Source organism: Leptonotus elevatus, chromosome 20 (assembly GCF_054856555.1).
Source record: "Leptonotus elevatus isolate MCC_2025b chromosome 20, RoL_Lele_1.0, whole genome shotgun sequence".
Classification (NCBI taxonomy): domain Eukaryota; kingdom Metazoa; phylum Chordata; class Actinopteri; order Syngnathiformes; family Syngnathidae; genus Leptonotus; species Leptonotus elevatus.
The window spans coordinates 14,968,157-14,991,367 of NC_141258.1; the positions used below are offsets into that span (position 1 = coordinate 14,968,157).

At 38.0% G+C, this 23,211-nt stretch overlaps 2 protein-coding genes across 8 annotated transcripts in view; both read left to right on the top strand.

Moving 5' to 3' along the window:
* Nucleotides 1–8,402, top strand: part of LOC147157210 (V-type proton ATPase 116 kDa subunit a 1-like) — a 31,110-nt gene extending 22,708 nt beyond the window's left edge. For all 4 annotated transcript variants that reach the window (XM_086065145.1, XM_086065146.1, XM_086065147.1 and 1 more), the window contains 2 exons: nt 481–652; nt 7,220–8,402. In XM_086065145.1, the coding sequence (XP_085921271.1) occupies nt 481–652; nt 7,220–7,313 (266 nt within the window). In that variant the 3' untranslated portion in view covers nt 7,314–8,402. The remainder of the gene's footprint in view (nt 1–480; nt 653–7,219) is intronic.
* Nucleotides 8,403–9,302: 900 nt separating this feature from the next.
* On the top strand, nt 9,303–22,598 carry rfng (RFNG O-fucosylpeptide 3-beta-N-acetylglucosaminyltransferase). Of its 4 annotated transcripts, XM_086064976.1 has the most exons (11): nt 9,303–9,414; nt 10,446–10,555; nt 12,397–12,740; nt 12,828–12,967; nt 15,592–15,640; nt 15,779–15,881; nt 15,965–16,118; nt 16,392–16,477; nt 18,608–18,773; nt 20,332–20,417; nt 20,504–22,598. In XM_086064976.1, exons 3-11 carry the CDS (start codon nt 12,491–12,493, stop codon nt 20,577–20,579), a joined length of 1,110 nt encoding a protein of 369 aa, XP_085921102.1. In that variant the 5' UTR covers nt 9,303–9,414; nt 10,446–10,555; nt 12,397–12,490; the 3' UTR covers nt 20,580–22,598. The 4 variants fall into 4 exon arrangements, with proteins under 4 accessions (XP_085921102.1, XP_085921099.1, XP_085921101.1 ...); XM_086064973.1 differs by having other exon boundaries at nt 12,397–12,967; XM_086064974.1 differs by having other exon boundaries at nt 9,414–9,534; nt 12,397–12,967.
* The last annotated feature ends 613 nt before the right edge of the window (nt 22,599–23,211 follow it).

Sequence of the window (23,211 nt, forward strand, 5' to 3'; positions counted from 1 at the left end):
GTATCCAGCCAAACCATTCCAGATTGCTTTGCACATTGAGGATCAATCTGGTTCTGTATTGTTCTGCTGCAACTGAAAAATTCCTTCCTGTTACTATCCTACCAAATTTGTAAGTCTATGATTTGGTATTGTAAGAAGGTAATATTATGAGAGAAGGTGTATCGCCCCTTGATTTATTCATGAACTGATTAAAGGGGAAATCAACCCCAAAATGTTCTTTACAATATGTTCTATGCAGCCTCACTAGTCTAACAATGATGACAACACAACACACTCCATACAAATATTTACTGTAATTATGGTTACTGCTGCACTGGCATTTGTCAGTGAATTAGAAACGGAACTCCATAGTAAACAGAGGATTAACTGTAGTGTATAGTTGATGTATCTGGAAATAGTAGCACACTTCAGTAGCTCTTGAATCATACTATTACAACTGACTATGTTTGTTTCCATTCATTTGTATCTCTATGTATTCAGAGTTGTCAGAGGTGCTCTGGTCCATGGTAATGCACCTGGGTTTATCCTCCCGGAGTGGTGGCGGTTTCTTCGGCCTCACGATCATCTTTGCGGCATTCGCCACCCTCACTGTTGCCATTCTGCTCATCATGGAGGGGCTGTCTGCCTTTTTGCATGCCCTACGTCTTCACTGGTGAGAAACACAAATGGCCACAGGACATGCCCATATTGTTCACCATTTCATTTCAGTGTACCAGGGATCTCATGAACCCGTACAATGAATCCTACGTTGACAAAAAACATACACAGTGAGCTGTCATTTTTCACCTTTTGAACCAAGTATCTCTGCCAAAGAGCAGCTTGACAAGTACATGAAGAATGAACGGAACATGAAACATTCCAGACCCGAAGTGGTTTACCAAACTGTGAGCTCAAGGGACTGAAAATAACTGAAAGGCCCTTCCAGATCCATCGCCTCCTTGCACCATCTCCAACATGCCGATACAACCTGCACCATTGAGTACACACAAGTCAAACATTAGCCCATTAGAGTACATTATCAACACTGCTGGAATGTAAAGGATTGCCAGGAGCACGATGACAATTAGTGATTACCACTATAAAATGCTTGGAGCAGTTGGGCAATCCTTTTTTTCGCATCAAAACAAAATCAACTTGTTTCTCCAGCTATTTGTTCTATCTATCTATCTATCTATCTATCTATCTATCTATCTATCTATCTATCTATCTATCTATCTATCTATCTATCTATCTATCTATCTATCTATCTATCTATCTATCTATCTATCTATCTATCTATCTATCTATCTATCTATCTATCTATCTATCTATCCATCCATCCATCCATCCATCCATCCATCTATCTGTCTGTCTGTCTATCTGCTTGCTAGGTAGCTAGTTAGCAATTTGGGCTGAACAATTAGTAGAATTAAAATCAACATTGCAAAGTATTAGAATGCAGTTTTCAAATCACAAAGACTAAATTTTGCGATAACAGAACATAATGTAATTTTTGGGATAACTGTATAGTTTAGTTAGTTTTAAAGTGTCTAGAAAATGTATATGCAAAGTATAAGTAAAAGTAAAGTGTATAAGCAGTACATCCCTCATGTTTACATATAGTTTCACGAAACATGAAAAGTTCTGAAGTGATAAAGCCACAGATTTGTTTCCATTATTGTTATAATCTGATGCATGTATTTGGCACACTTGTTTGGTAGAATTCTGTTAAGTTGTGTAAGAGAATGCATGAGAGACTGCAAATAGAAGTCTTTAGTTAGTTAACAACTGTAGTTATAGTAAACAGTCCACCATATGAATTAATTTGCATTCCTTTTAGCTTAAGCCTTAGACCAAAACATTTATGTGTAATACATTTGATATTGTTTATTGTAATACAGAATACTGTATTGCTTGAGTTTCTTAAAAAATGTTCAGTCCTACTATATTTCTAGCCATTTAGCTATCAATCTAAAGATGAAAGAAACCACTGTTGTAATAAGTAACAGATGTTAAATGGGTAGATCAAGAAAAACAACAGCAGGTGGCAGCTGCAGAAGGTTTATGGAGTGGTGAGCCAAGAATTAACCCTTAGCTAAATTTATGGTGATGGAAAGGCTAAAACTTCAAGAATGGAAGAATCTGCTAAATATCCCAAGCATACAAGCTAGCACACGTGATACTCAGTTGCATGTCTTGTTCTGGGATGGGCTCACTAATCTTTATTGAATATGTAACACACGATGATAGCAGCAGAATGAGCTCAGAATATTTACAGAAACATTTGTCAGTTTAAAGAAAGACACAGCCAAATGTGTTCCGAGATCCTTCATCATGCAACAAGACCCAAGCACCCAAAACACACTGCCAAAACATACCATAGCAAGCATGTCAAACAACACAATATAATATTATTTATTCAGAGGTGGGTGCGTTCATGAATTTTGATGGTGCGTCATTCATCCACAACCAGGACACCTGTTCGTCATTGTTCATTTGTTATTATTTCAATCCAAACCAAACTGCAATTGTCAATCCGTCATCATTATTTTAATCGCACTTCCGTCATCGCTAATTTACAGCCACTATATTCGGAACGTCAGTAAATTTCACCGGTCGATGCTAGTTTACACCCGTCAATAAATTTCACTGGTCCATCAGTCTGTCATCGTTATTATCGTGATGCACTGGAGAGTGGTAAAAAAATATTTTCAAATAAACAAACTTTATTAGGTAATGCGACCAAATCAAAATAAGGATTAAAAATTTTTTTTTTTTTTTTACATTTCAGTTTTGGAGGAGCTCTTCTTTCTTGTCTCCTTCTTCATCTCTTTCAGCTTTTCATACTGTGCGTGGCTTAAACCCCATTGCAATCTTTATTCTCCCAGACTATAGGAGGCAGTGAAGAGTGTCTAGTGGATTTGAACAACATTTCACAGCAATAGGATTGGAAAACATTTTTTTTTTCTAATAAACTATCAACAAGAACAGTTTGGGGTGAACAGTCTACATACATTTAAAGAAAATAAAAAGAATCAGGAAGTACACAACATGGTTGTTTACAAAAGCTTTTGCTCGTCCGCCATTTTTGTCTGAAAAGTCTTACGTTGCCACTCGCGAAGCTCGCCTAACTTGAAGACATTAATTTCTCCGCAGCATTGTCATGTTATTTTCTGTCTCTCTCTATGGTGAAAATGCCACAGTGTGTAGTGTACGGTTGTACCAATAAGACTTTAAGAAGCTCTGAAAGCACATTAGGTTAAAATGAAATTATACAGTAAATGTTCTCTCATAAGGTATATCTCAGAGTGCTACTCAAAGATTCATCTGCATCACCTTATCAAAACCATCGACAAAGTCCGTCAATAAAAAAATCACTGTGTAATGAAAATATAATGTAAACTTAACTTCTGTAAATCACGATTCACGATACTGAATGGTCAATGCAGCCAGTGAAGTTTGCGCCTTTTCAGGCACATGGAAGAATATGCATCTGAATACCCTCGCATCTGAAGAGCAAAAATGATCTGTGATCCTATATAATGTGAGTCCAGCATACACCCCTAATGATGCAGAATGTTACTTGGTTTATAAATCTGAGGCGTATCAGCTCTGTGGGTATCTGCAGCTTGTTTCATCAGGCTTGCCAAATATGTACATCTGTGATCCTATATGTCAGTCCATACATTACACTCCTAGTAGGAGAATGCAGCAGAATGTTACTTGGTTAATAAAGCAGAAGCATGTCAGCTCCACAGGTATCCGCTAAGGTTAAAAAGAGTCCTGGAGTATTTTTCACGGATATGAGTGAATGGAAATAGTTGTGCTCACAGTTAACAGCAGACAACATCAACCCTCTGCTTTGGTGCCCGCTCTTCACACGCACATGATGATGAGTCGTCTGCACACACGCACATATATACACACACAAAAGACTACAAGGCCAGAGTGGTGTGTGTAAGGCACAAGAGATTTTCCATCTCCACACATGTGTGGGGAGGCGGATGAGAGGATCTCTCGTTTCTTACCACATTTTTAAGTGTTGCCCTCTCACAGCTCTGGTAGACCAAATATTTGCCACGGCTTGGAGACATTCCTGGGCAGCTCCCCTCACTCGCTGAGGCCAGTAACTAGAGGGAACTGATGCCCTGCTCTTAAAGGGGAAGTCAAGTCAGAAATGTTCTATGCGCCCCTCTTGTCTAAACACGTCATTCTTATTGTGTTTGTGGAATATGAATTAGTCAGCAAAATCCACCCGTTTTTATCCATCTCAGGAGGCAGCCATTTTGCCACTTGTTACTGGAAATATCAACACAATGCAAGAGCTCAGGTAACGACTAATCACGGCTCTTCTGTTTTCTGAATTTGGTCATGTGATGTGCGCAAGCTGAGCCCTTGGGAACTGTGATTTTCAGTTGAAAGGAGTTTTGCAATATGGCATGACTCCTTCTTGTGACTGCATGTCAGACCTTAGATAACGGATGTAAAACTCAATTGCACAGGTGGCCAAAATTCAAAGCAGACTAAGTTGTGGATTGAACAGAACAGACCTTTATTGAACTGACTCAACATTTTTTTTTCATTTGCTCTCCAAAACATATAAAAACGTTCTATTTTAAATATTGCCATTGTCCCAAAAACGTATTTATACGTATTTTATTTTTTTTTTTTTAATTTACGCTAGAGCATACAGGAAGGAGGCTTTGATGAGGTCGCTTAAAGCAATGACAGTTATTACAAAAAAACGCCAGCAGGTAGCAGCAGATTATAAGAGATCAACCAGGGCCATGTTGCAACAAGCTCTTTTCCCTGTTTTAAACTGTTTTGTGAATAATGATAAAACTTAGCTATATTATAATGCTGATTGCTGCAAAATGGAAACAGATACAAATATAAATGAATGAGTTAACATGAATGTGAATCAAAACAGGCAAGATACAAGATTATTCTAAAATGAATCAATTTAAATTAAAATATGTAGTTTTAAAAAAAATTACACCAATTCAAAATATGAACATGAAGACAAAAAAAAGAAAATCGAAAGAAAAATTTACTTTTCAGTAAAAGTAAATCTAATAAATTAATGTTATGTTTGGGTAATGTTTATTAGAGATTCTCAAGGACTAACGACATCATGTGTTCATCAGTAAGGCAACTCCTGTGTGATTTCAGTTCATCACAGACAACAGCCGCTCACAAAAATACGTGCTACCAAAGTAACACAGATCGCGGGTAGCACATTGTTTGGTTAAGCAGCTGTTGCGCTGCATTATAGGATTAGTTGATGTGTCATCAGTGCGTCATAATTTGTCATTTAAAACGATAATGTTGCATGTTAGGGAATTTGGAGGAGTAGGAGTTTCTCAGCATGCATTGCTGTAGTCATAATTATCAATTTGAGTGTTATTGTGCCTTTCTAATGTGTTGTTTTGTACAGACATTGTGTAATCATTGCACATTTCATTGTTACAGATATCAATGTTAAGAAGGCATTTTTTACTGTGTTTGCAGTTGTACTGTTTTTCATCAATTTCTTAATAAGGTCATGAAAGGCACGCTGAACATGTAGCCTAAGCCTACAGTATGTGGCCTAAATATGAGCCACATAACTTTTTAAAGGTTATTTTTAAACTATATGTTTTCTTAATTGTCCTTAGCGTCTATCAAAGTGGGTCACAACTTAGCTACAACAAGAAAATGCAAGTCCCTGTGTGACAACAGTTGACAACCAATTAATTAGATCATTCAAAAGCTCCAAAATTCTGTTTCCGACTAGACATGTTTCTGGATTTTCAAAAATGTTTACATGACCGTAAAACTTCTCCCACCTGCCTCCCCTTTTCTGCGTGTGCTTGTTTGCACTTGCCTTTCAGATGCAATATTTAAAGATGTAAAGATGTACTTTTGGCACCCCTATTCAAGACCCTCAGAATAATTTGTTCTGTGGCATAAGAACCAAACCTAAAGCAAGATTTTTCTCTTTCACCAGAAAACAAAAATAATTCTATTGGATGAATCGGTGGCAGTAAATGGTTGGATTGTATTTGATAATATAAACTCCCACGGCAGTGGATGAGTTCATCAATGTTAGTGGCATATAGTGACAGGCAGAGCAGTTAAATGCTCTTCAGTTTAATGGCAGACTAAAAAAAAAACTGTGTATCCAACTGTAGCCATTAATATAACAGAATTAAGTCATGGTTTCCTACAAGTATGTAATCCTTGTGTTTATACAAGCCTAGATTTAACACTGATAGCACTACATGGATTGCTTGTTGGTGTGTTTGTTAGTTAGCCAGCAGGATTATACAAAACTTCCATGGGATGTTGCGGTTTTGAGGAAGAATCTAATAAATGTTGGAGCAAAAACTGACCCCCCAAAAAAGGATTTTATTTTCTTATTTTCAGTTTGTGTCACGTTAGCACAAGTGAATATAACAGAAATATTATGCATAGTGGTCAGGTTGTCTGCATGTTATATCAGATTTTGAAGGTTTTACATCTGCCACACATTTTAATCATAGGGATGTTTGTATCAAATGTGTAACCAATACATACCACATTTAAAACTGGATCAATTCACCTGCACTCTAAAAAGAGAATTGTTTAACCAATTTTTTTTTTACATTACAAATTAAATTGTTGACCAACTTCAATTGTTACCACATGATTGAATTAAGTTAGTCCAAAGTGAATATATTAGGTTTATTTAAGTTTAATTAATTATGAGTTCATTAAACTCAATATATTCACCTGAATTAAGTTAATCCAAAGTGACTCCAATCCACAGTATTACATTTAATTAACTCATAATTAATTAACTAGGCTATTTCAAAATAAAATACCACCCACGGGTTAATATGTTAACTTTGGACTTTTAAGTTGGTCAACAATTCAATTTGTAGGGTATTAAGTGGGAATGACTCAGCCTCATGGACAACCACAATGTATCCCATGCACTGGCAGCTTGCATTTTCTTTTGAATACTATATATTGACACTTTGCGTTATGAAAGTTGAACAAAACAAACAAATTCCAATCATAACACCAGACCAAATAAGTGACAACGACATCATTCCATATCATCCATGTGATACAATAAATGCTTGTTATATTAACATTTTCTACTGTTAGCGTTGAACCAAAACCAACCCCCCCCCCCCCCCCCCACACACACACACATACAGACATATTTATGATACCTCCTCACTGACCTTAGCACTCCATTTTTATTTTTCAGGGTGGAGTTCCAGAATAAGTTTTATTCCGGCCAGGGCTTCAAGTTTGTCCCCTTTTCATTTGAGAGCATCCTGGAAGGAAGATTTGATGAATGATCATCAGGATTCTGGTCTTCTCTCTTGCTATCTGTGTCAGTGTGCATGAACCCTCGTGCAAACCTCTGTGTCCCTCTAGTGGCAATCCAAAAATGTTGTTTTTTGTGGTATTAGTAAACATATTGTAAAGGGTTTTAATGCCCGGTTGTACTCATGCTGATACGTGTAGTGTTTACCACCTGTCTAGCAGATTTCCTTATATATATAGACATATATTTATTTATTTATTTATTTTCAAATAGCTTCAGTGAGGCTTGTGAAAGAAGGTGTAATTTCCTGTTGTGAGTCTGAATCCTCCATGTTTTAAATGTGGAAACGTTCAAGAGCAACATGCACAACTCTGAACTTCAAGCTGTGGAAAAACTTGCCGGATTTACCCACTTCATGGAAATAACCACAAGACCAACATGCACTTGTTACTGGCACAATCTTCTCTTCTACTGTAAACATGTTTGTGTGGAATTGGAATGGAATTGTTCAGTACAAGGAAATGTAGTTGGAATATGAAGGGAGCACAAATGAGTGTAATAGATTGCGTCAGTCACCAGGAAAAATAACCAGCTGACAAATGAAAGTTCTTCATAATTGCAAGAAATTTAATTGCGATATTGGTTGGAAGCCATATGTCATATCAGTATTTTAATGTTATTTTCCTACAAAAATTATGTCGAGACGGTATTTAATACCACATCGTGATGTTATTAATAAGACAAAATATCTATATTTGGCCAGATTGAGTATGACCTTGTGACTCCTGCATGTCCTCTGCGTAAATTGTGGATGATAATTTGTCTTTACATGATCATCTGTGTGGTGTGAACATAAATATAATAACAGGAAAATAAAACTTCAACAGTGGTCCGGTGCCCCTCCCTCCATCTGGAGGGTCATTACACCCAGTAGTTATGTTTCTTGGAAAATGAGTTTCTGTCAAACGGCAGTTGCCTTCTGATGACGTTTGTATCATTGCACGACAAAAGGCTCCCCAAATTAAAAATATAACTCATATTTGTAAGTTATAGGTGATGTGGAAGTTTAATGTGAGCGTGTGATGTGATCAATAAAGATTTGGGGGAGGGGGTAGATTTACATTGTGTTTGTTGTTTCTTGTTTTATACCGGTTTAGCAACATGTCGGAATATCAATTTATATTAATCTGCATAATTTTTCATTAGTTGACATACACATACTTGCATAAATCCTTGTTAATATGCTTGATGAGGTTTTTTTAATAGCTGCAGACAGTTATGTTCAGAGCCTTGACGATACTGTATGATTAGAGACAAAACCATCTACCTGCCATGTTTGTGAAATATTAATCAGAAAAATATAGTATTACAGAATACAATAAATGTGAACATACAATTTACTGGTTCCACTTGGCATGGACTTTTTAAAGTGTTGCAACTCAGCCATTATTGAGTAACTGCAATTAGATTTATTAAATGAACAAACATTTACTTCAGTATGAACATGATTTATTTATTTTTTGTCTCCGACAACTTTGTGAAGTTTACTCAACTTAATTTTAATTACCGGTATGTGAAATTATTCAATTTATTTAACTTACTTAACATACCTTAACTTAACATGTTCTTCAATCAGAAAATATACACAGAAATCTAACTTTTTCAGTCATATTGTTTATTAGTAAATATCGCAACTGACAAGACTGACTTCAATAGTGACAGATAATCACACGGTTAACATTAAATACAACATATTTGAAGAGATGCAAACCACCATTGTAATGAAAAACAACGAATTTTAGTGTGGGAGGTCAGCAAAGCGTACAATCATTTAATTATTTAATACTCTTGATTTTATTTACCATTAATTGGTTCTTCTGATAAACATTGCTTTCCAAAAGACGTAGATATATTGTTAAAATCATTTTTTTTAAATGTAATCCTAAATTTCAAACGATTTTCCCAAATACGTCACACATTTAACAATATACTTTGAAAGGTCCACCGGAAACTACTTTTTATTCCGGAAACTTGATTCATGTCACGGATGGACCTGGCAAGTGAAAAAAAAACTTTGTTTAGGACTTTGTGCATGATTGTTCACGCCAAGATATACGATTGAATCTGCACAGGTAATCAAGTAAACTATTAAAGATGTTAATATATCAAAGAATATAAATTGGAGGGTATTGAGTCGAACGTTGGGATAAACATAGTCTAACCTCTAACTTCGCTCATGAGGATGTTTTCTGGTAAGCTAACTTTGCTAATTTGTTGGAGTTATAAAGTTTCACACTTTATCGCATCCACTTGACTGGCCATACAGCATCTCATTCGGATGTGATGTATCGTAAGATATTTGTTGGTAATGTCTGTGAAGACCAAGTACTAGTCTTAGTGCCGTCCTTTCTTTGCAAATAAGTACAAGGAAGGCTCTGCTTCACTTCAGGGCTAACTTTCCACAGCTGCATACGAGGTTTTGCTGCGCATCAATAAAAATACAACTTTTTGATTTTTAACAATCCACCGTTCAAGTGTGAGAATTCTGAGTTACCAAATTAGGGTAAGCTTTTAAGTTTAAGTCGGAAGTGGTATCATTGTTAATTAATTAAAGGGAAAATTGATGGTTATATAAAATGATACTGTTCATCAAATGTACAATGTGAACGTGAAACTAATTAGAATCAGACAATTGGTAAGTGTTGTTAATAGTGCTAATTGGAAATTAATTTAGACAAGAATGCGTGCGTTTTTATGAAATGAATCAGCTGTACCACCTGTCAACTTTTTGACACGTATCGATGAGATCTAGAGATGATAAATTATTCAACAACTGGGACTATATGTAGTTAAAAAAGAAAAAAGTATTGCTGTATAATCGTGTTTATAATCATTTTATTCAAATTTAGTGCAGACTTGGATGGTTATTAACTGTCTGTATTTCTGTAGGTATGGTATGTTTGAGTTATGATTGTCCTATATGATGCATAAACCCAAACCCTAATGTAAAGCCCACTATTTATCGTAGTTGTCTCGTATTATGTTTCTTAATTTGTCCCCCAGGTGCAATATTGAGCCCCCGTCCCCGTTTAAACTCTCATTTCTCTCCACATAACATACACCTCTGTGTTCTGCATAAACGCTCCTCTTTCCTCATCCTCAGCTCTACCATCCATCCATCCATCCATCCATCCGTACCAACGTAGACTGTCCAACAGCGCTGACATCTCTGTTGAACAAAAACGGGGCTGTGAAAGATGCTGTCCATTACAGGTTCTACCAAAGTTATTTTCTGTCAAGACAGTTGCACTTTTACTCAAGTATTACTTTCAGGTATTTTAAACAGACTTGGCAAGTGTATGCTGATTCCCATTGAACATAATTTGAATGCCATCCATCCATAGTGATTGATTCATTAATTCTGAACACAGCCACATCGCCGGTCAAAAGAGGGTGTGCACACATTAACTCACTTGTTGTTTTTACTTCCCCTCGTTCAAAGATTCCAGTTTTTAAAAGTAAATTGCATAGATTATAGGTCACATTAATGGTGGGGAAAAAGTTTAGATTTTTTTTATTTATCTTGGTCTCAATTTCTTTATATCACAAGTAGGGGTGTGCCCAATTTTTTTTATTCTTATTTAGTATGATTCAAAATCGATTTTATTTAAATTATTTTACACTGTCTTGCCTTTGTCTGTGTGTGCCTTTTATTTGGAGCGCTGTTCATGTTGTACCCGATATGGCCACTTAGGGGCAGTGTGGTTCCACGCAGTCTAATACACTGTTAAGTTGTAGCCACATTAGAGAGTAGAAGGAAAAAGTCACGATCAAGTTATTCCAATAAAAGTAGTTTTTTTGCAGTGTGGAGCCGTTCTTTTGAGTGATAAAAGTGCCGCGAGTAGCGCACTAATTAGCATTAGCGAGTCGGACTGGAGTAGATCATTATAATTCCTTGCACAGTCTACAGATTGAAGCAAAATGATTGTCAATCAAATCATTTTGAATCAAAAATAGTTCATAATCGAAAATCGATTCTGAATCGAATCGCAGACCCAAAAAAAATCTGAATCGAATCGAAGCGTGAGACATTTAACTCTTTGACTGTCAAGCATTTTCAGAAAAGAGGATATGTGGGTGCCAGCTGATTTAAGCATTTTGACTGATCTTTCAAGGTCCACAGAACATTTTGTGTTTGGACTATGGAAACACAGATACTACCAAATGAAAGATTGAACTCTCATCTTTCATCAGAAAAAAAAAGTTTGTTTCTACCTTATTCGGTTTTTCAGTAATCAACAATAGACAATAGGTTAGTTTCATCCAAATGCTCTGTTTTGGACCAAAATACGGAGAAATCAAGCTTTTTGTGAAACGATATTATTTCATGCACTCTAGTGAATTTGACACCTTTTTTTTCCATGAATGATGCCACAAACACCTAAACAGTGCTTTACTTCTGTAAAACATTACCACCAACAATAAAAAAGTGTTTTTTGATAGCAAAATAAGTTTATTTACATTCAACAGTGTAACAATTTGACAAAACAATTTGGCAAACTATTTACAAATGTGTGCAACTGTGGTACTATTTACAATTGTGTGGCTGTTTCAACTACAAGTTATGTGGCTCATATTTAGGCCACATACTGTAGGCTTAGGCTACATGTTCAGCGTGCCTTTCATGACCTTATTAAGAAATTGATGAAAAACAGTACAACTGCAAACACAGTAAAAATGCCTTCTTAACATTGATATCTGTAACAATGAAATGTGCAATGATTACACAATGTCTGTACAAAACAACACATTAGAAAGGCACAATAACACTCAAATTGATAATTATGACTACAGCAATGCATGCTGAGAAATGACTCATTCCAGAATTTTTGACCAAAGGCAAACTTTTGTTCCAATGTGCTATACTTGTGCATTTCAAATCCAGGCATATTTTCCTGAAGGGACCCCCCTTCCCCTCCACTTCTTAAGAAACATCAACTATTAAACCTTCCACCCTATCCTGCAAAGTTATTTACCTGTGAATGTGAAAGTTTGAGATGTAACAACATTACATTAATGTCTTTGCAATACTGAATAACTCTCAACTCCTATAGAATTCAACGTGGTGGAGTGAGAATGGGACGAGGCAGCGTCGAAAGTGGCTTCAGCCCTGGAGGCTGACGCACCGTCTCCATCGTCCCCGCCAGAATGCACATAGCGTCGGTGGGCGTCAGTAAGGTCGGCTTCCTGTTTTCCCTCGTGCTCTGCGGCCTCCTCTTGTTGCTCATCCCGGCCTTCCAACCCACGGCCCGCCAGGTGGACCCGCCACAGCCCAGACCTCAAGTCAAATACTCAGCTTTCACTTTACAGAACAATACTGGGCTGCCCGCATTGTCCGATTCTACTGGCGACACAGAAAGGACAACAGGGTTGAATATAAGCTCAGAAGAGATTAATGGTACCATAGACACTGAACTTTTTGGGAATGATGACTACAAGGAGACGTACTCTGAAAAAAACTCTGAAGCGCTTTCTATCCCTGAAGGACAAGTTCGACCTGGACCTGGATCACGAGACCTCCTGGAATTAAAGGACATTTTTATTGCGGTTAAAACCACCAGGAAGTACCACAAGTCGCGACTAGAGCTGCTGATTCAGACCTGGATTTCACAGGCTAAAGAACAGGTGAGAGTACCTTTGTAGTTACGGTAATAGTTTGTTCAGAATGAATATTCTGTTTTTCAGTCACAACGATTGGAAGCGTATTAGCTGGGATTTTCTTCCACAAGTGTAAAAAGTTGGTTGACGTAGTCTAATTAGTTTCACACCAAGTTGAAGTAGCCATCGCATGAAGCACAGGGACCAGCTCTGTGTTGAAAGACGCTGTTAATTAGGGGTTTTGGAAGAATCTGTTGAACCACTCCACAGTCCCAAGAGTGTTCCAGTTGCACATGTGTTTCCAGTATCAACAGCTCAGCTTTTACTGACTAGGCGTTTTGTAAAAGACCTCCACTGTGAGTCTGTTAAGCCTCCAAAGCAGGACAATTCATTTTTGGATAGTGCACATTTCATTGCGTTTCACGTGTCCAATGTTTGAAGTGCATCCAAAACAACACGTTGGTGTATCTTATGACACCGGAACACAATTCATTGGCCTTTTACACTGTCATGCTTGTGTGTCATCTCACATTCCGCCCCCCAAGCTTGTGGAATCGTTAAATTTAGGGATAATCTGCGCCAATATTGGGCATTTTGACGAATATTGGTATCGGTCTTTTTTCAAAAATTGATGGCCGATAAAAGGTAAAAGCTAAAACCATTTTAATCTCAGGAAACTATTTATAAAAAAATTCAGTTAACTTTATAAGAGATGCTGCTGACACTGGGAACATTCTGAACCTCTTTTTTCCCCCCGACATTAAAACAAACTAATCTGAAAGTTTAAGATTTCAGCTTTAGGATTTAGGGAAAAAACAGCTATGGTATTTACTTCTTTAAGTGTCCATTTAACTTTTTAAGACTTACTGATAACCTTGGGAGCTCCCTGAACATTTGTGTTTTTTTAGAAATTTAAAATGAAGTATATTGTCTAAGATAAAAAAAAATTAAATAAAACACAAAGAAAAGAAAAAAACTACATTTTGAGAAGTCAGAAAAATTGTTTAATAAGCGTTAATGCTTTAAGACATTACAACAAAGTCAAGATTGGCATTAGTATTAAAAAAAATAAAATACGCCAATATTCCCCTCCCCCCCTTTTTTTTTATTGAAAATGAATATTGCCCAAAAACATATCGTCTCCCTCTAGCTCAAAGTCAATCTCTATAACAGCAGTGAAAACTACAATCTAAATGATTTCTGTACTACGTTATGCTAAATAAACTAACCAAATGCTATGCTAATATATCATAACCTGAAAATCTTTTTTTTTTTTTTTTATAAATGCAACTATTCGAACTCCAACTCGCTAAGGAGGCATGTATGAGACTGAGCCAGTGGGTGGCATCGGTTGTCCGTGCACGTCCAAAGAGAGGACAAACAGCCATATTGTGTTCATCCCAGTGTTGTATGGAGCTACACAGACGATTTTTGCCTTTAATTCAAGCAACAAACATGTAAAAATAAACTAAAATGTGACTAAAATGTCAAAATAATGATTATGTAGACAGCATTAGTAGACACCCAGCAAAAAAAAGTTGCTTTTGCATTCAGTACTCCTTTAAGAAGTCGTGTGACGTTTTGTGGAAGTGACATCAAAAGGCGGAGGAAGTTCCTTCTGATTAAACAGCATTTGGCTAACTACTGCCACCTAGAGGCTTGGCATGCTTGTAAATAAACTTAAAAACACACCTATGTGCTTTCATATGGATGTGTTTTTTTACACAAGGAGGGGGAAATATTCAGTTTTCAAAAAGCCTGGCTAGGTCTAGAAAAGGCCTCATTCCTTTTAAATGTGGGCCAGTAGTCCTGTGCTAGATTCTCGACATGGCGGCAGTACATCAACTTTGCGTACACCAGCATTTGCACCATGGTGCAATTGACTTTTAGAAAATAGAGCCTACAGCGTTAATCCTTTTAGCTTTCTGAAATAGGGTCGGTAAAGGTGCTTTAAAAAAAATAAATAATAATAATAATTTGTCATCCTCATTGTTGAAGACGCACAATTGACACATTCAAGGTCAAACTGAGGTCAGTGACAGCTTATAACAACGCTATGAGGGTGGCAGTTCAAATTTCAACATTTATTGAAACTTTGAGACATAGAGTATTTCTCACCACTTTCTTTACGCTTCAGAATAAATCGATCTACTGTAAATGAAGCACTTTTGTTTTACACAGTCATGATAATACTAATAATATTGGGATCTTCTACAGCAGACGGAAGCAGTAAATTTTTTCTTTCCTCCTGGGGCCCTCCGACAATTTTTTGGTCCTATACTGAATTTAACTATACGTATATTATGTTTCACTTTTCACACGTCATTTTTATTTGTACGTAACAGAAGCAAATTTTTATGGTGCATCATTTTCACTCCATCTTTGTTTGACTTTTACCAGAACTGTTTCTCAGATTCCAGAGTAAACAATGGGCCAATTGTATGGGAAGCGCGTGTGTGTGTGTGTGTGTGTGTGTGTGTGTGTGTGTGTGTGTGTGTGTGTGTGTGTGTGTGTGTGTGTGTGTGTGTGTGTGTGTGTGTGTGTGTGTGTGTGTGTGTGTGTGTGTGTGTGTGTGTGTGTGTGTGTGTGTGTGTGTGTGTGTGTGTGTGTGTGTGTGTGCATTTGTAACTGTGTGTTTTTGTCTCTTCCAGACCTATTTATTTTCAGACGGTGAAGACAAAGAGCTGCAGACGAGAACAGGTAAATATGCCAAACATAAGACAATGAATAGAAAAACTATAATGGAGAATAGTCCCAAAAATGTATCCCAGGTTGTGTTGACCATTAAATATGACTTGGTAGTTAACGACATACCTTTTTCTGCTCTCTGATTTATAGGTGCAAATATTATTAACACCAATTGTTCAGCCGCTCACACTCGACAGGCTCTCTGCTGCAAGATGTCTGTTGAGTATGACAAATTCATTGAGTCTCAGAAGAAGTGAGTGGGGGGGATCCAAATAGTCACATCTGCGAACAAGACCTTGACAACCAATTTGTTGAGTAATATTTTGTGTTCTTTAGGTGGTTCTGTCATGTGGATGATGATAACTATGTGATCCTACCTAGCCTGTTGCAACTGCTGTCTTCCTACCACCACAGTCAGGATGTTTACCTTGGTCGGCCCAGTCTTGACCACCCCATAGAAGCTGCAGAGAGGGTCAAGAGCAATGGATTGGTCCGTTACTACACCTCAATTGAGTTTTATACTCCTCTGAATAGGAAATATGGCAGAATTAAGACACAAGTTTAGCTCCAATGTGTTACAACTTTAAGTAGTAACATGGAATCATTTTTGCCTTTGCTTCAGGGCTTCCCAGCCAAATAGTACACAGCAGTAAAATGTGGATTTGAGAAATGTTGATTATGGCTTTCCAGGACTGTGTGGCTGACATTAGTGGATAAAATTACTAAATTTTTTGCTTTAAATAAAATCTGTTTCTCGTTTTAGGTGTCGGTCAAGTTTTGGTTTGCAACAGGTGGTGCAGGTTTTTGTATCAGCCGAGGTCTGGCCCTGAAAATGAGTCCATGGGCCAGGTAGGTCCTGCCTTCTCCTCATCATACAGTTCTTTTACAGTACACTTCTAACTGTATACACTCAGGGCACACTTCCACCTGGTAAGATGTGCCATAATTGGGCACACTTGACACTTAAAAACCAGTACGTTTGACAAGTGTGAGTGTCCTGATCCATACTCAAGTTTGGTATACTTCCCCTTCTCTGGGATGCTCGAAAGGTGGACCAGAGAACAGCACAATTGCAGTCACCAACACGTATTTACTGTCCTGCAATCGCTATGCCATTTAATGATAATCACCACTTGCAAGAAATACATGAATTGGAAAACTACTTGATGTGATTACCCCTCACCACAGTTATTAACGCATTCACTCCCAGCCATTTTCACTGAAGCAACCCCATTCGCTCCCGGCTGGTTTCCTGGATTTTGACTGATTTTGCAAGGCCCATAATATTGTGTCCTATTACTATATTTAAAAAAAAACATGGAACCTAACAAAAGAAAGATTAGAGTCTCAGGGGGGGAAAAAAGTTTGTTTCTGTTTAGCAGCAATTAGCATTAGAATATAGCTAAGTTTCATCATTATTCACAAATCTGTTTAAAATAGTGGGGAAAGAGCTTTTGTGCAACATGGCCCTGGTTGATCTCTTATTATCTGTCATCTAATTGCCGTTTTTGTAATAACTACCATTGCTTCAAGCATTCTCTTCAGTTCAGAGGCTGCATCAAAGCCTTCTGTATGCTCTAACATAAATAAATAAAACATTAAAAAAAACTTTTAAATACGTATTTGGGAGCATGGTAATATTTCAAATAGAAGGTATTTATACGTGTTTGGAAGCAAATTAGTTCATGTTGATCGCCAAGTTAAGAATAGTTCAAACGTTGAGTGTGAGTATGGCCTTAATTGTTAAAAAGGGCATTTCCACTGTTTTTATTTGCAAATGGAACCCCAATCCTTTAAAAAAATATATATTTCAGATGATTAACTAATGTTCAAGATTGTGTAGTGATTCACTCACCAGTATTCGCTTCCCACCTAGTGATTATGTTGAGTGGTTGCCTGTCTCCTTACTTCAGCTTGAACGTATGCTAGTGCTGTCACTATCGAATATTTTTAGAATCGTTTAATCTATCGATTATTCAATCGACTAATCGGGTTCATTTTAATTTTGCATTAAAGTGTATTACAAAAACATTTTCCCCCTGATTACTGTTAATTAACCAGTGATTGGTGGTTTTTTCATACTTCGTATTTGTATAATGATTAAAATAAAGGGGGATTGATGTTGTACTATGTTACTGATTTGGTCATTGTTTTCCAAAGTAAAAACAGATGTTTGCAAATACCTATATCTTATTTTAATTAAGCACAGAAGATAATCGGTCTTCTTTCATGAAGGACTATAGAAATCAGTGAACAATTACTGTTGATGTGCTGAAATTAGAGGATTTGGGTCATTTTAAATAAAAAAAAATGGTTCCAAACCATTACTCGATTATTAAAATAGTTGCCGATTAATTTGATAATCGATTACTTGTCGATTAATCCATTAATTTTGACAGCTCTAACGTATACACTGAAAGAACTTCAAAATGGCATCAGTGAACAGCAGGCAGACTTTGCTCCTACTTTTGTCCCTCCAATACCTGGGTCTCGATAAAATAAATATCACATTATGAACCTCACGATATCATGATATATATAAACAAAAAAAAGCTCACAACACTGTATAAAAACTCATAATATTGAGGGGAAAAAAGCCCAATATTGTGGTTTTGCACACAGTAGCAGCAGTGACAAAGAAATGGGTTTGGACATGTCATTGTCTATGTTGTTCACAACACTGTGTTCGGCTGAAGCTGACAAAAAGTAATGCATGTCCCTTGTTTTCCAAGTTTTTCAAATGTTTGGATTTTAAATAATGCCACTGTTGTGTAGTGTTAACAGAAAAAGCTCCAGATGTCAAATGAAATGGCTCCAAAAGGATTTTTATTTTATTTCCAACCACACTATCCATGCACTGGGTTGTTTGCAAATTTAGTGTAGTAGTAGTAGTAGTGCTAATGGCACATGCTACAAGAGAGGGACATCAGCAAAAGGGAAATAAAGTTGACGTGTGAAACTTTATCTTGTGCTTTCCAGTTTGGGGAATTTCATCAGCACTGCAGAGAAAATCCGCCTCCCAGATGATTGCACCATCGGCTACATTATTGAGGCTCTGTTGGAAGTCATGTTAATACACACACACCTCTTCCACTCCCACCTGGAGAATCTTCAGAAGCTGGCCACTGACAGTGTGTTGGAGCAGGTTAGTGTGTTTTTGTTATTGGCCTGTTCGCTTAAAGAAGGGTGGAGTCGTTTCTGTACTGAACCTACTCTATGTACGATAATTGGTTGAAAGATGCCTATAGATCAAGCATGGCTCAAATGTCTCCTTATGATGAATACAACCATTGGCAAAACGTTACCCTTTCCCGGACGTGGGTCACTGGGGCCCCCCTCTGGAGCCAGGCCTGGAGGTGGGGCTCGCTGGCGAGCGCCTGGTGGCTGGGCCTGCACCCATGGGGCCCGGACGGGCATAGCCCGAAGAGGCAACGTGGGTACCTCTTCCCATGGGCTCACCACCGGTGAGAGGGGCCTAAGGGGTGGGTTGGGCGGCAGCAAATCCCTTCTTGGCGGACCAATCCCCGGCAACAGAAGCTAGCTCTTGGGACATGGAATGTCACCTCTCTGGTGGGGAAGGAGCCCGAGCTGGTGTGCGAGGCCGTGAAGTTCCGACTAGACATAGTCTGACTCGCTTCCACACAAAGTTTAGGCTCTGGTACCAGTCCTCTCGAGAGGGGTTTGACTCTCATCCACTCTGGAGTTGCCCAGGAGCAGGTGTGGGCACACTTATTGCCCCCCGGCTCGGCGCCTGTGCATTGGGGTTCACACCGGTAGACGAGGGGGACGGGTCCTGACTGTTGTTTGTGCCTATTCTCCAAACAGCAGAGTACCCATCCTTTTGGAGTCCTTAGAAAGGTGTGCTGGAGAGCGCTCCCTCTGGGGACTCGCTCGTTTAGCTGGGGGACTTCAACGCTGATGTGGGCAATAACAGTGAGACCTGGAGGGGCGTTATTGGGAGGAATTCTGCCCCAAGTGGAGGAGTTCAAGCATCTTGAGGTATTGTTCACGAGTAAGGGCAGGATGGAGCGCGAGATTGACAGACGGATCGGTGCAGCGTCTGCAGTGATGCAGACTCTGTATTGGTCCGTTGTGAAGAAAGAGCTCAGCCATGAGGCTTTGCTCTCGATTTGCCAGTCGATCTACGTTCCTACCCTCACCTATGGTCACGAGCTGTGGGTCGTGACCGAAAGAACAAGATCCCGGATACAAGCGGCCGAAAGGAGTTTCCTCTGCAGGGTGGCCGGGCTCTCCCTTCGAGATAGGGTGAGAAGCCCGGTCATCCGGGAGGGACTCAGAGTCGAGCAGCTGCTGCTCCGTGTTGAGAGGAACCAGTTGAGGTGGCTCGGGCATCTGGTTCAGATGCTTCCTGGACGCCTCCCTAGAGAGGTGTTTCGTGCTTGTCCCACCGGCGGCCCCGGGAACGACCCAGAACACGCTGGATAGACTATGTCTCTCGGCTGGCCTTGGAGCGCCTTGGGATCCCGTCGGAGGAGCTGGTTGAAGTGGCTGGGGAAAGGCAAGTCTGGGCTTCCCTCCTAAAGCTGCTGCCCCCGCAACCCTACCTCTGATAAGCGGCAGAAGATGGATGGATAGATGGAAGATGCCTATAGTGTCTAGAGTGACGCTATTTGAAGAAATGTTGTTTCATGACATTCTCTAGCAATAAAAATAACTACTGTATTCTACATTTTCTCTAATAGGTGACGCTTAGCTATGGAGGCTATGAGAACAGACGGAATGTGGCCAAAATCGTTGGAGGATTTTCACTGATTGAAGATCCAACAAGGTAGAGAAAATAACACAGATCGCAATTTTCTGGCCGATTACCGATCTCCGATGAAGCATTAACAAGAAACTCTTCCAATTCCACAGGTTTAAGACGGTCCACTGCCTACTATATCCAGATACTGACTGGTGTCCAAAGCCTAAATCTCATAATGGGAAGTGACTTCCAGCGTACGTTTATCCAGCAGCTCAAATTTAAAGTGCTACCCCGGTTGGGAATTCTTCACAACTGATGCTTTAATTCAAGCCTTGCTCGCCTTCTACCTCGTGAGTGTTCCATTTGCCAAAACACATTCTCGATACAAAGCCATGGCTTCCAGAGAGTGGCTAACAGAAATGAATTGGAAGTTGTTAATGATGTCTGGGGCATCGGAAGCTTCTTTTAGAATCCAGCGACAAATTCTGCACATTTTCTGCTGCAGTGCTCAAGTGAAGAAACAATGACTCTAATGCACAGAAAAAGGATCGTATTTGACACCTCTTTGAACAGGACTTATATATATATATATATATATATATATATATGGCCACACTAAGTAGGAAAAAATATTTGTGAATAAAGTCACAGAATTCAGAAAATAAATATAAATCATCTTACATTTTAATTTTATTTTTTAATTGTGGAATGTTCAAAAATTAAGTGTTTGGAACAGAAGAACGGGTTAAGTGGAAACAAGTGAGTGTCATGATTTGGTGTGAAAAGGGCATCCCTAAAAAGCTTACTTGTTCAGTTGCAAGGATAGAGTGAGCTTCATCACTAATTGCATGAGCAAATGCTCCCAACAGTTTAACAAAGTTTCTCAACATACAATTGCAAGAGATTTGTTGTTGAATATTGTCAAAGGATTTAGACAATCTGTAAAAATCTGGAAACCTAAGTGGCAAGGCTGACACTGCATGAAAAACCGATACCAATGTGGAAAGGATATCACCAGGTTTCACAAAGCCATTCTCACTAACAGTTCTTTGCTGTATCTGCAAATGCAAGTTAAAACTCTACCATACAAAGTAAAAGCCATACATCAGCAACACCAGGAAACTCCACCAGTTTATCTGGACCCGAGCTCAACTGAGATCGACTGTCAAAATGGAAAAGTGTGTTGTGGTCTGATGAGTCCACATTTTAAATTGTTTTTGGAAATCCCGGTGAGACTTTGCTTGCCTTGAATGCTACATTTTGTCTGTTAAATGTGAAAAACCTGTCAGATTCAGTTCCTCATGGTACACGTTTTGCTTCTTCTTTTTTTTCTACTGTATATAAATAACCATATATACAGCGTTGTAATAAATTGCTATGTGTTTAATGAATGAAGTAAGAATATTTTTGGCTATCATACAATGACAGCAAAACTTGTGAGATTTTGTTTTAGGATGTTTTTAATGTTATTACACATCGTTATAAATGTCATCCAGTTTGCATCTTAGATATTTATGGAACAGACCCACATTCATCGTTTTTTTTTTTTTTTCACTATTTTGACTGTGCATGTGTGTTCTTTTCCGAAGCGATTCTCCGTGTGGTCATTAACGTTGATTAAATAGAGTAACGGGATCAGAGTCCAAATTTGTACAAATGTACATCGTTCTTTTAAACAATGTACCAGAACATTGACTTCTTTTGTTTTTTAAAGTAACCATTTGGATGTTGGATTTAACAGATGTCAACATTTTCATGAAGTTGCATGTTGTAATTTTAACAGTTTGAATTGTGTATTTTTATTACCAAATACATACATATTGTAGATTGGATGTTCATTGACGCATGATGTTAGCGTGATGTTTTTCTTATAAAATATGATCTCTTGGCTAGTGTCCAGCCTGGGATTAACGTGATGGTTTTTCAAGTTAGAAAATGTTTTAAAGACCAGCCTTATCAAAGATGTAATATTCTGTTTCATAGTGCAACTACGTATACCAGTCTGACTTTATACAAGTTTATGACTGGGTGAGTATACCTTGCATTGTTTCTTCGTGATCAGGTTTGACACATCTGGTAAATGTTTTGTCTCCACTCTACCATTAGTCAGTATTTCAAGTTGTTTGTTTCAGTTGAAAATGTTGTAATTATTTGCATCAAGCCTAAAATTGCAAATTCAAACGTGTCACTGCAGGTCAGTGCTTGGGACTGTGATGTGAAGTCTTTTGTCATGCAGTGTTGGTTGAATTAAAAAAAATACACACACATCTGTGTCATGTTTCAAGACTTAATGTTATTGATTTCTCAAGGGGCATATCACCACATAACCCAAAATTATGTCATGTGACTCTGAAAGGCAGCATTTGGAAAAGCAAATTCATGACACAATTAGAAATGATGCATCAGATGTATTTTTTTACTGTCTTTTGAATAATTTTTTTTCAATGAAATTTGATTTAAGTGTAAAAAAAATATTTCTTCTTTATATATATATATATATAAATCTAATATGCCAAACATAGCCAAATCTAAAATAAAATACTGAACCGTGTAATAAATGTACCTCCACTGATGTTTGAGCTAAACCACCTGTTTTTGTGCAGAAAACTAAATAACTGGTCAGTTTTTGAAAAACATTGACTCCTAATTACGGTAGGCCTACCAAGCATGACACTCACTTTTTGTGACATTTTTGTTCATGTGTTTTGAGATGTTTCTAATTAAGCAATAAAGGTACATTGTTAACTCATGGCAGAACCTAAATAAGACTCTTTATTTTTATTTTTATAGTATGCTAATTTTGTACTAAGCAACTGTGATTGTGCCTGGCTTTCTTCAAATAATCAAGACAATTCTATTTTAGTATTGGTTATAAGTG

Bases quoted from the DNA above. Each gene is read 5' to 3' on its own strand.
- rfng (XM_086064973.1), top strand. From the start codon at position 12,491: ATGCACATAGCGTCGGTGGGCGTCAGTAAGGTCGGCTTCCTGTTTTCC. The intron at 15,641-15,778 runs GTAAATATGCCA...TCTGATTTATAG, and splicing joins AGAGCTGCAGACGAGAACAG to GTGCAAATATTATTAACACC. The intron at 18,774-20,331 runs GTTAGTGTGTTT...TTTCTCTAATAG, and splicing joins CTGACAGTGTGTTGGAGCAG to GTGACGCTTAGCTATGGAGG.